The 12,571-nt window shown below is 54.1% G+C and overlaps 1 protein-coding gene across 1 annotated transcript in view; it reads left to right on the top strand.

Moving 5' to 3' along the window:
- Window positions 1-12,571, top strand: part of LOC107307457 (creatine kinase M-type) — a 49,363-nt gene that overhangs the window by 20,735 nt on the left and 16,057 nt on the right. Inside the window, exon 3 of the mRNA XM_085535326.1 lies at window positions 10,665-10,819. Within this exon, the coding sequence (XP_085391452.1) occupies window positions 10,665-10,819 (155 nt within the window). The remainder of the gene's footprint in view (window positions 1-10,664; window positions 10,820-12,571) is intronic.

Here is a 12,571-nt window from a genome sequence, read left to right as displayed (position 1 = left end):
ACCCATAGGGACCCCATAGAGACATATGGGGACATAGAGACCCCATAGAGACCCCATAGAGACCCTATAGAGCAATACGGACAGGGAGAACCCAAAGAGACCCCATAGAGACCCCATAACCCCATAGAGACCCTATAGAGCAATAGGGACAGGGAGAACCCATAGAGACCCCATAGAGACCCCATAGAGCACCCCATAGGGAGAGGGAGACCCCATAGAGACCCCATAGAGCAATAGGGACAGGGAGACCCCATAGAGACCCCATAGAGCAATAAGGATGGGGAGAACCCATAGAGACCCCATAGAGACCCTATAGAGACCCCATAGAGACCCCATAACCCCATAGAGACCCTATAGAGCAATAGGGATGGGGAGACCCCATAGAGACCCCATAGAGACCCCATAGAGACCCTATAGAGGGATAGGGATGGGGAGAACCCATAGAGACCCCATAGAGACCCCATAACCCCATAGAGACCCCATAGAGCAATAGGGATGGGGAGAACCCATAGAGACCCCATAGAGATATATAGGGACAGGGAGACCCATAGGGACCCCATAGGGACAGGGAGACCCCATAGAGACCCCATAGGGACAGGGAGACCCCATAAAGCACCCCATAGGGACAGGGAGACCCATAGAGACCCCATAGAGACATATAGGGACATTGAGATCCCATAGGGACCCCATAGACGTCATACAGACCGGAGTCGACAACTCCGGTAACGAATATATGGCCATGACCCCATAGAGACCCCATAGGGACAGGGAGACCCCATAGTGCCCCATATAGAGCCACCCCATAGAGACATACTGCCCTGACCCCATACAGCACCCCATAGGGACAGGGAGACCCATAGGGACCCCATAGAGACCCCATAGGGACAGGGAGACCCCATAGAGACCCCATAGGGACAGAGAGACCCCATAGAGCAATAGGGACAGGGAGAACCCATAGAGACCCCATAGAGACCCCATAGGGACAGGGAGACCCCATAGAGCAATAGGGACAGGGAGAACCCATAGAGACCCCATAGAGACCCCATAGAGACCCCATAGAGACCCCATAGAGACCCCATAGAGCAATAGGGACGGGGAGAACCCATAGAGACCCCATAGAGACCCCGTAGAGACCCCATAGAGACCCTATAGAGCAATAGGGATGGGGAGACCCCATAGAGACCCCATAGAGACCCTAAAGAGGGATAGGGATGGGGAAAACCCATAGAGACCCCATAGAGACCCCATAGAGACCCCATAGAGCAATAGGGACAGGGAGACCCCATAAAGCACTCCATAGGGACAGGGAGACCCATAGAGACCCCATAGGGACCCCATAGAGTCCCATATAGAGACGCCCCATAGACGTCATCCAGACCGGAGTCGACAACCCCGGTAATGAACATACTGCACCCCATAGGGACAGGGAGACCCATAGAGCCCCATAGAGACCCCATAACCCCATAGAGACCCCATAGAGGCATATAGGGACATAGAGACCCCATAGGGACCCCATAGAGCAATAGGGATGGGGAGAACCCATAGAGACACTATAGAGACCCCATAGAGACCCCATAACCCCATAGAGACCCTATAGAGCAATAGGGATGGGGAGAACCCATAGAGACCCCATAGAGATATATAGGGACAGGGAGACCCATAGGGACCCCATAGAAACCCCATAGAGACCCAATAGAGCAATAGGGACAGGGAGAACCCATAGAGACCCCATAGAGACCCTATAGAGCAATAGGGACAGGGAGACCCCATAGAGACCCCATAGGGACAGGGAGAAGCCATAGAGACCCCATAGAGACCCCATAGAGACCCCATAGAGCAATAGGGACGGGGAGATCCCATAGAGACCCCATAGAGACCCCATAACCCCATAGAGATCCATAGAGACCCCATATTGAGCCACCCCATAGAGCCACCCCATAGACGTCATCCAGACCAGAGTCGACAACCCCGGTATCGAATATATGGCCATGACCCCATAGAATACCCCATAGGGACATGGGGACCCATAGAGACCCCATAGAGATCCCATAAAGCAATAGGGACAGGGAGACCCCATAGAGACCCCATAGAGACCCTATAGAGCAATAGGGACGGGGATAATCCATAGAGACCCCATAGAGACATATAGGGACATTGAGATCCCATAGGGACCCCATAGACGTCATACAGACCAGAGTCGACAACCCCGGTAACGAATATATGGCCGTGACCCTATAGAAAACCCCATAGGGACATGGGGACCCATAGAGACCCCATAGAGACATACAGGGACATTGAGACCCCATAGGGACCCCATAGAGACCCCATAAAGCACCCCATAGGGACAGGGAGACCCATAGAGACCCCATAGGGACAGGGAGACCCCATAGAGCCCCATATACAGCCACCCCATAGAGACATACTGCCCTGACCCCATACAGCACCCCATAGGGACAGGGAGAACCCATAGAGCCCCATAGAGACCCCATAACCCCATAGAGACCCCATAGAGACCCCATAGAGCAATAAGGATGGGGAGACCCCATAGAGACCCCATAGAGCAATAGGGAACGGAGAACCCATAGAGACCCCATAGAGACCCCATAGAGACCCTATAGAGCAATAGGGACAGGGAGAACCCATAGAGACCCCATAGAGACCCCATAGAGGCCCCATAGAGACCCCATAGAGACATATAGGGACCCCATAGAGCCCCATATAGAGCCACCCCATAGACGTCATACAGACCGGAGTCGACAACCCCGGTAATGAATATATGGCCGTGACCCTATAGAAAACCCCATAGGGACAGGGAGACCCATAGAGACCCCATAGGGACATGGGGACCCCATAGGGACAGGGAGACCCATAGAGACCCCATAGAGACCCCATAACCCCCATAGAGACCCCATAGAGACCCCATAGAGACCCCATAAAGCACCCCATAGGGACAGGGAGACCCATAGAGACCCCATAGAGACCCCATAACCCCATAGAGACCCCATAGGGACAGGGAGACCCAGAGAGAACCCATAGGGACAGGGAGACCCATAGAGACCCCATAGAGACCCCATAACCCCATAGAGACCCCATAGAGACCCTATAGAGACCCCATAAAGCACCCCATAGGGACAGGGAGACCCCATAGAGACCCCATAGGGACCCCATAGAGTCCCATATAGAGACGCCCCATAGATGTCATCCAGACCGGAGTCGACAACCCCAGTAACCAACATACTGCACCCCATAGGGACATGGGGACCCACAGAGACCCATAGACACCCCATAACCCCATAGAGACCCCATAGAGACCCCATAACCCCATAGAGACTCTATAGAGCAATAGGGACGGGGAGACCCCATAGAGACCCCATAGAGACATACAGGGACATTGAGATCCCATAGGGACCCCATAGACGTCATACAGACCAGAGTCGACAACCCCGGTAACGAATATACTGCACCCCATAGGGACAGGGAGACCCATAGAGACCCCATAGAGACCCTATAGAGACCCCATAGAGACCCCATAACCCCATAGAGACCCCATAGAGGCATATAGGGACATTGAGATCCCATAGGGACCCCATAGACGTCATACAAACAGGAGTCGACAACCCCGGTAACCAACATACTGCACCCCATAGGGACAGGGAGACCCATAGAGCCCCATAGAGACCCATAACCCCATAGAGACCCCATAGAGACCCTATAGAGGGATAGGGACGGGGAGAACCCATAGAGACCCCATAGAGCAATAGGGACAGGGAGACCCCATAGAGACCCCATAGAGACCCCATAGAGACCCCATAGAGACCCCATAGAGACCCCATAGAGACCCTATAGAGCAATAGGGATGGGGAGACCCCATAGAGAACCCATAGAGACCCTATAGAGGGATAGGGATGGGGAGACCCCATAGAGACCCCATAGAGACCCCATAACCCCATAGAGACCCCATAGAGCAATAGGGACGGGGAGAACCCATAGAGACCCCATAGAGAAATATAGGGACATAGAGATCCCATAGAGACCCCATAAAGCAATAGGGACGGGGAGAACCCATAGAGACCCCATAGAGACCCCATAGAGAACCCATAGAGACCCCATAGAGATCCCATAAAGCAATAGGGATGGGGAGACCCCATAGAGCCCCATATAGAGCCACCCCATAGAGACATACTGCCCTGACCCTATAGAACACCCCATAGAAACATATGGCCCTGACCCCATACAGCACCCCATAGGGACAGGGAGACCCCATAGAGCAATAGGGACAGGGAGACCCCATAGAGACCCCATAGAGACCCCATAGAGACCCCATAGAGACCCTATAGAGCAATAGGGACAGGGATAATCCATAGAGACCCCATAGACATATAGGGACATAGAGATCCCATAGAGACCCCATAGGGACCCCATAGAGTCCCATATAGAGCCACCCCATAGATGTCATACAAACAGGGGTCGACAACCCCGGTAACCAATATATGGCCGTGACCCTATAGAAAACCCCATAGGGAGAGGGAGACCCATAGAGATCCCATAGAGACCCCATAGAGACCCTATAGAGCAATAGGGACAGGGAGACCCCATAGAGACCCCATAGAGACCCTATAGAGACCCCATAGGGACAGGGAGACCCCATAGAGACCCCATAGAGACCCTATAGAGACCCCATAGGGACAGGGAGACCCCATAGAGACCCCATAGAGACCCTATAGAGACCCCATAGGGACAGGGAGACCCCATAGAGACCCCATAGAGCAATAGGGAAAGGGGAGAACCCATAGAGACCCCATAGAGACCCCATAAAGCAATAGGGACAGGGAGACCCCATAAAGCACCGCATAGGGACAGGGAGACCCAGAGAGACCCCATAGGGAGAGGGAGACCCAATAGAGACCCCATAGAGACCCCATAGAGCAATAGGGACAGGGAGACCCCATAAAGCACTCCATAGGGACAGGGAGACCCATAGAGACCCCATAGGGACCCCATAGAGTCCCATATAGAGACGCCCCATAGACGTCATCCAGACCGGAGTCGACAACCCCGGTAATGAACATACTGCACCCCATAGGGACAGGGAGACCCATAGAGCCCCATAGAGACCCCATAACCCCATAGAGACCCCATAGAGGCATATAGGGACATAGAGACCCCATAGGGACCCCATAGAGCAATAGGGATGGGGAGAACCCATAGAGACACTATAGAGACCCCATAGAGACCCCATAACCCCATAGAGACCCTATAGAGCAATAGGGATGGGGAGAACCCATAGAGACCCCATAGAGATATATAGGGACAGGGAGACCCATAGGGACCCCATAGAAACCCCATAGAGACCCAATAGAGCAATAGGGACAGGGAGAACCCATAGAGACCCCATAGAGACCCTATAGAGCAATAGGGACAGGGAGACCCCATAGAGACCCCATAGGGACAGGGAGAAGCCATAGAGACCCCATAGAGACCCCATAGAGACCCCATAGAGCAATAGGGACGGGGAGATCCCATAGAGACCCCATAGAGACCCCATAACCCCATAGAGATCCATAGAGACCCCATATTGAGCCACCCCATAGAGCCACCCCATAGACGTCATCCAGACCAGAGTCGACAACCCCGGTATCGAATATATGGCCATGACCCCATAGAATACCCCATAGGGACATGGGGACCCATAGAGACCCCATAGAGATCCCATAAAGCAATAGGGACAGGGAGACCCCATAGAGACCCCATAGAGACCCTATAGAGCAATAGGGACGGGGATAATCCATAGAGACCCCATAGAGACATATAGGGACATTGAGATCCCATAGGGACCCCATAGACGTCATACAGACCAGAGTCGACAACCCCGGTAACGAATATATGGCCGTGACCCTATAGAAAACCCCATAGGGACATGGGGACCCATAGAGACCCCATAGAGACATACAGGGACATTGAGACCCCATAGGGACCCCATAGAGACCCCATAAAGCACCCCATAGGGACAGGGAGACCCATAGAGACCCCATAGGGACAGGGAGACCCCATAGAGCCCCATATACAGCCACCCCATAGAGACATACTGCCCTGACCCCATACAGCACCCCATAGGGACAGGGAGAACCCATAGAGCCCCATAGAGACCCCATAACCCCATAGAGACCCCATAGAGACCCCATAGAGCAATAAGGATGGGGAGACCCCATAGAGACCCCATAGAGCAATAGGGAACGGAGAACCCATAGAGACCCCATAGAGACCCCATAGAGACCCTATAGAGCAATAGGGACAGGGAGAACCCATAGAGACCCCATAGAGACCCCATAGAGGCCCCATAGAGACCCCATAGAGACATATAGGGACCCCATAGAGCCCCATATAGAGCCACCCCATAGACGTCATACAGACCGGAGTCGACAACCCCGGTAATGAATATATGGCCGTGACCCTATAGAAAACCCCATAGGGACAGGGAGACCCATAGAGACCCCATAGGGACATGGGGACCCCATAGGGACAGGGAGACCCATAGAGACCCCATAGAGACCCCATAACCCCCATAGAGACCCCATAGAGACCCCATAGAGACCCCATAAAGCACCCCATAGGGACAGGGAGACCCATAGAGACCCCATAGAGACCCCATAACCCCATAGAGACCCCATAGGGACAGGGAGACCCAGAGAGAACCCATAGGGACAGGGAGACCCATAGAGACCCCATAGAGACCCCATAACCCCATAGAGACCCCATAGAGACCCTATAGAGACCCCATAAAGCACCCCATAGGGACAGGGAGACCCCATAGAGACCCCATAGGGACCCCATAGAGTCCCATATAGAGACGCCCCATAGATGTCATCCAGACCGGAGTCGACAACCCCAGTAACCAACATACTGCACCCCATAGGGACATGGGGACCCACAGAGACCCATAGACACCCCATAACCCCATAGAGACCCCATAGAGACCCCATAACCCCATAGAGACTCTATAGAGCAATAGGGACGGGGAGACCCCATAGAGACCCCATAGAGACATACAGGGACATTGAGATCCCATAGGGACCCCATAGACGTCATACAGACCAGAGTCGACAACCCCGGTAACGAATATACTGCACCCCATAGGGACAGGGAGACCCATAGAGACCCCATAGAGACCCTATAGAGACCCCATAGAGACCCCATAACCCCATAGAGACCCCATAGAGGCATATAGGGACATTGAGATCCCATAGGGACCCCATAGACGTCATACAAACAGGAGTCGACAACCCCGGTAACCAACATACTGCACCCCATAGGGACAGGGAGACCCATAGAGCCCCATAGAGACCCATAACCCCATAGAGACCCCATAGAGACCCTATAGAGGGATAGGGACGGGGAGAACCCATAGAGACCCCATAGAGCAATAGGGACAGGGAGACCCCATAGAGACCCCATAGAGACCCCATAGAGACCCCATAGAGACCCCATAGAGACCCCATAGAGACCCTATAGAGCAATAGGGATGGGGAGACCCCATAGAGAACCCATAGAGACCCTATAGAGGGATAGGGATGGGGAGACCCCATAGAGACCCCATAGAGACCCCATAACCCCATAGAGACCCCATAGAGCAATAGGGACGGGGAGAACCCATAGAGACCCCATAGAGAAATATAGGGACATAGAGATCCCATAGAGACCCCATAAAGCAATAGGGACGGGGAGAACCCATAGAGACCCCATAGAGACCCCATAGAGAACCCATAGAGACCCCATAGAGATCCCATAAAGCAATAGGGATGGGGAGACCCCATAGAGCCCCATATAGAGCCACCCCATAGAGACATACTGCCCTGACCCTATAGAACACCCCATAGAAACATATGGCCCTGACCCCATACAGCACCCCATAGGGACAGGGAGACCCCATAGAGCAATAGGGACAGGGAGACCCCATAGAGACCCCATAGAGACCCCATAGAGACCCCATAGAGACCCTATAGAGCAATAGGGACAGGGATAATCCATAGAGACCCCATAGACATATAGGGACATAGAGATCCCATAGAGACCCCATAGGGACCCCATAGAGTCCCATATAGAGCCACCCCATAGATGTCATACAAACAGGGGTCGACAACCCCGGTAACCAATATATGGCCGTGACCCTATAGAAAACCCCATAGGGAGAGGGAGACCCATAGAGATCCCATAGAGACCCCATAGAGACCCTATAGAGCAATAGGGACAGGGAGACCCCATAGAGACCCCATAGAGACCCTATAGAGACCCCATAGGGACAGGGAGACCCCATAGAGACCCCATAGAGACCCTATAGAGACCCCATAGGGACAGGGAGACCCCATAGAGACCCCATAGAGACCCTATAGAGACCCCATAGGGACAGGGAGACCCCATAGAGACCCCATAGAGCAATAGGGAAAGGGGAGAACCCATAGAGACCCCATAGAGACCCCATAAAGCAATAGGGACAGGGAGACCCCATAAAGCACCGCATAGGGACAGGGAGACCCAGAGAGACCCCATAGGGAGAGGGAGACCCAATAGAGACCCCATAGAGACCCCATAGAGCAATAGGGACAGGGAGACCCCATAAAGCACTCCATAGGGACAGGGAGACCCATAGAGACCCCATAGGGACCCCATAGAGTCCCATATAGAGACGCCCCATAGACGTCATCCAGACCGGAGTCGACAACCCCGGTAATGAACATACTGCACCCCATAGGGACAGGGAGACCCATAGAGCCCCATAGAGACCCCATAACCCCATAGAGACCCCATAGAGGCATATAGGGACATAGAGACCCCATAGGGACCCCATAGAGCAATAGGGATGGGGAGAACCCATAGAGACACTATAGAGACCCCATAGAGACCCCATAACCCCATAGAGACCCTATAGAGCAATAGGGATGGGGAGAACCCATAGAGACCCCATAGAGATATATAGGGACAGGGAGACCCATAGGGACCCCATAGAAACCCCATAGAGACCCAATAGAGCAATAGGGACAGGGAGAACCCATAGAGACCCCATAGAGACCCTATAGAGCAATAGGGACAGGGAGACCCCATAGAGACCCCATAGGGACAGGGAGAAGCCATAGAGACCCCATAGAGACCCCATAGAGACCCCATAGAGCAATAGGGACGGGGAGATCCCATAGAGACCCCATAGAGATATATAGGGACAGGGAGACCCATAGGGACCCCATAGAGACCCCATAGGGACAGGGAGACCCCATAGAGCAATAGGGACAGGGAGAACCCATAGAGACCCCATAGAGACCCCATAACCCCATAGAGACCCCATAGAGACCCCATAGAGCAATAGGGACAGGGAGAACCCATAGAGACCCCATAGAGACCCTATAGAGACCCCATAGAGCAATAGGGATGGGGAGACCCCATAGAGACCCCATAGAGACCCCATAGAGACCCCATAGAGCAATAGGGACGGGGAGACCCCATAGAGACCCCATAGAGCCCCATATAGAGCCACCCCATAGACATCATACAGACCAGAGTCGACAACCCCGGTAACGAATATATGGCTATGACCCCATACAGCAACACATAGGGACAGGGAGACCCCATAGAGACCCCATAGAGACCCTATAGAGCAATAGGGACAGGGAGAACCCATAGAGACCCCATAGAGACCCCATAGAGACCCCATAGAGCAATAGGGACAGGGAGACCCCATAGAGACCCCATAGAGCAATAGGGATGGGGAGAACCCATAGAGACCCCATAGAGACCCCATAGAGACCCTATAGAGCAATAGGGATGGGGAGACCCCATAGAGACCCCATAGAGACCCCATAGAGCCCCATATAGAGCCACCCCATAGACGTCATCCAGACCGGAGTCGACAACCCCGGTACCGAATATATGGCCATGACCCCATACAGCACCCCATAGGGACAGGGAGACCCCATAGAGACCCCATAGAGACCCCATAACCCCATAGAGATCCATACAGAACCCATATAGAGCCACCCCATAGAGCCACCCCATAGACGTCATCCAGACCATATTCCCCCCATATCTCCCTATATCCCCCCATATCCCCCCTATATCTCCCTACATCCCCCCCATATCCCCATATCTCTCTCCCTGACCCCATGGGGATCCACATCTGACCCCCCATATCCCCTCCCATCCCCCCATATCCCCCCATATCCTCCCTATATCCCCCCATATCCCCCCATATCCCCTCCCATCCCCCCATATCCCCCCATATCCTCCCTATATCCCCCCATATCCCCCCATATCCCCCCATATCCCCCCATATCCCCCTATATCCCCCTATATTCCCCTATATCCCCCCTACCCACCGTAGCCCCTATATTCCCCCCATATCCCCCCATATCTCCCTATATCCCCCCATATCCCTCCTATATCTCCCTATATCCCCCCCATATCCCCATATCTCTCTCCCTGACCCCATGGGGACCCACATCTGACCCCCCCCATCCCCCATATCCCCCCATATCCCCCCATATCCCCTCCCATCCCCCCATATCCCTCCATATCCCCCCATATCCCCCCTATATCTCCCTACATCCCCCCCATATCCCCATATCTCTCTCCCCGACCCCATGGGGACCCACATCTGACCCCATATCCCCCCCCTATAGGTCACCCCTTCATCATGACCGTGGGCTGCGTGGCCGGGGACGAGGAATCCTACGAGGTTTTCAAGGACCTTTTTGACCCCGTAATCCAGGACAGACACGGGGGCTACAAACCCACCGACAAGCACCGCACCGACCTCAACCACGAGAACCTCAAGGTGGGGGGGGATATGGGGTCAATGGGGACACTGGGGTCAATGGGGTCAATGGGGATATTGGGGTCAATGGGGGCATTGGGGTCAATGGGGACATTGGGGTCAATGGGGACACTGGGGTTAATGGAGTCAATGGGGACATTGGGGTCAATGGGGTCAGTGGGGACATTGGGGTGAATGGGGACATTGGGATGAATGGGGCCATTGGGGTCAATGGGGACATTGGGGTCAGTGGGAATATTGGGGTCAGTGGGGACATTGGGATCAATGGGGGCACTGGGGTCAATGGGGGCATTGGGGTCAATGGGGCCATTGGGGTCAATGGGGACATTGGGGTCTATGGGGGCACTGGGGTCAATGGGGATATTGGGGTCAGTGGGGACATTGGGGTGAATGGGGACATTGGGGTCAATGAGGACATTGGGGTTAATGGAGTCAATGGGGACATTGGGGTCAATGGGGATATTGGGGTCAGTGGGGACATTGGGGTCAATGGGGGCAATGGGGGTAAGGGGGACATTGTGGTCAATGGGGACATTGGGGTCTATGGGGACATTGGGATCAATGGGGTCAATGGGGACATTGGGGTCAATGGGGTCAATGGGGTCAATGGGGACATTGGGGTGAATGGGGACATTGGGTTCTATGGAGTCAGTGGGGGTATTGGTGTCAATGGGGATATTGGGGTCAATGGGGACATTGGGGTCAGTGGGGACATTGGGGTCAATGGGGACATTGGGGTCAATGGGGACAGTGGGGTGAATGGGGGCAATGGGGTCAGTGGGGACATTGGGGTCAATGGGGACATTGGGGTCTATGGGGACATTGGGGTCAATGGGGTCAATGGGGACATTGGGGACATTGGGGTCAATGGGGACAATGGGGTCAATGGGGACATTGGGGTCAATGGGGTCAGTGGGGACATTGGGGTCAATGGGGGCAATGGGGTCAATGGGGACATTGGGATCAATGGGGGCATTGGGATCAATGGGGTCAATGGGGACAATGGGGTCAATGGGGTTAATGGGGACATTGGGGTCAATGGGGACAATGGGGACTTTGGGGTCAATGGGGGCATTGGGGTCAATGGGGACATTGGGGTCTATGGGGGCATTGGGGTCAATGGGGTCAATGGGGACATTGGGGTCAATGGGGCCATTGGGGTCAATGGGGACATTGGGGTCAATGGGGCACTATAGGGACAGTGGGGTCAATGGGATTAATGGGGTCAATGGGATCACTGGGGGTGATTTAGGGTCAATGGGACCACTGGGCTCATTGGAGTTGGTGGGATCAATGGGATCACTGGGGCCTATTTGGGGTCAGTGGGACCACTGGGGCCTATTTGGGGTCAATGGGATCACTGGGGCCTATTTGGGGTCAATGGGACCATTGGGGGCTATTTGGGGCCAATGGGAACCCTAGGGGGGCCATTTGGGGTCAATAGGACCACTGGGGCCTATTTAGGGTCAATAGGATCACTGGGGTCTATTTGGGGTCAGTGTGACCACTGGGGTCTATTTGGGGTCAGTGTGATCACTGGGGCCTATTTGGGGTCAGTGGGACCTCTGGGGTCATTGGGGTCAGTGTGACCACTGGGGCCTATTTGGGGTCAATGGGACCACTGGGGCCTATTTGGGGTCAGTGTGACCACTAGGGCCTATTTGGGGTCAATGGGACCACTGGGGGCCATTTGGGGTCAATAGGACCACTGAGGTATATTTGGGGTCAGTAGGATCACTGGGGCCTATTTGG

This window comes from Coturnix japonica, unplaced genomic scaffold (assembly GCF_054131305.1).
Source record: "Coturnix japonica strain WE unplaced genomic scaffold, WE-NBRP24 Scf118, whole genome shotgun sequence".
Taxonomy (NCBI): domain Eukaryota; kingdom Metazoa; phylum Chordata; class Aves; order Galliformes; family Phasianidae; genus Coturnix; species Coturnix japonica.
This window is presented reverse-complemented; position numbering and strand designations above follow the sequence as displayed.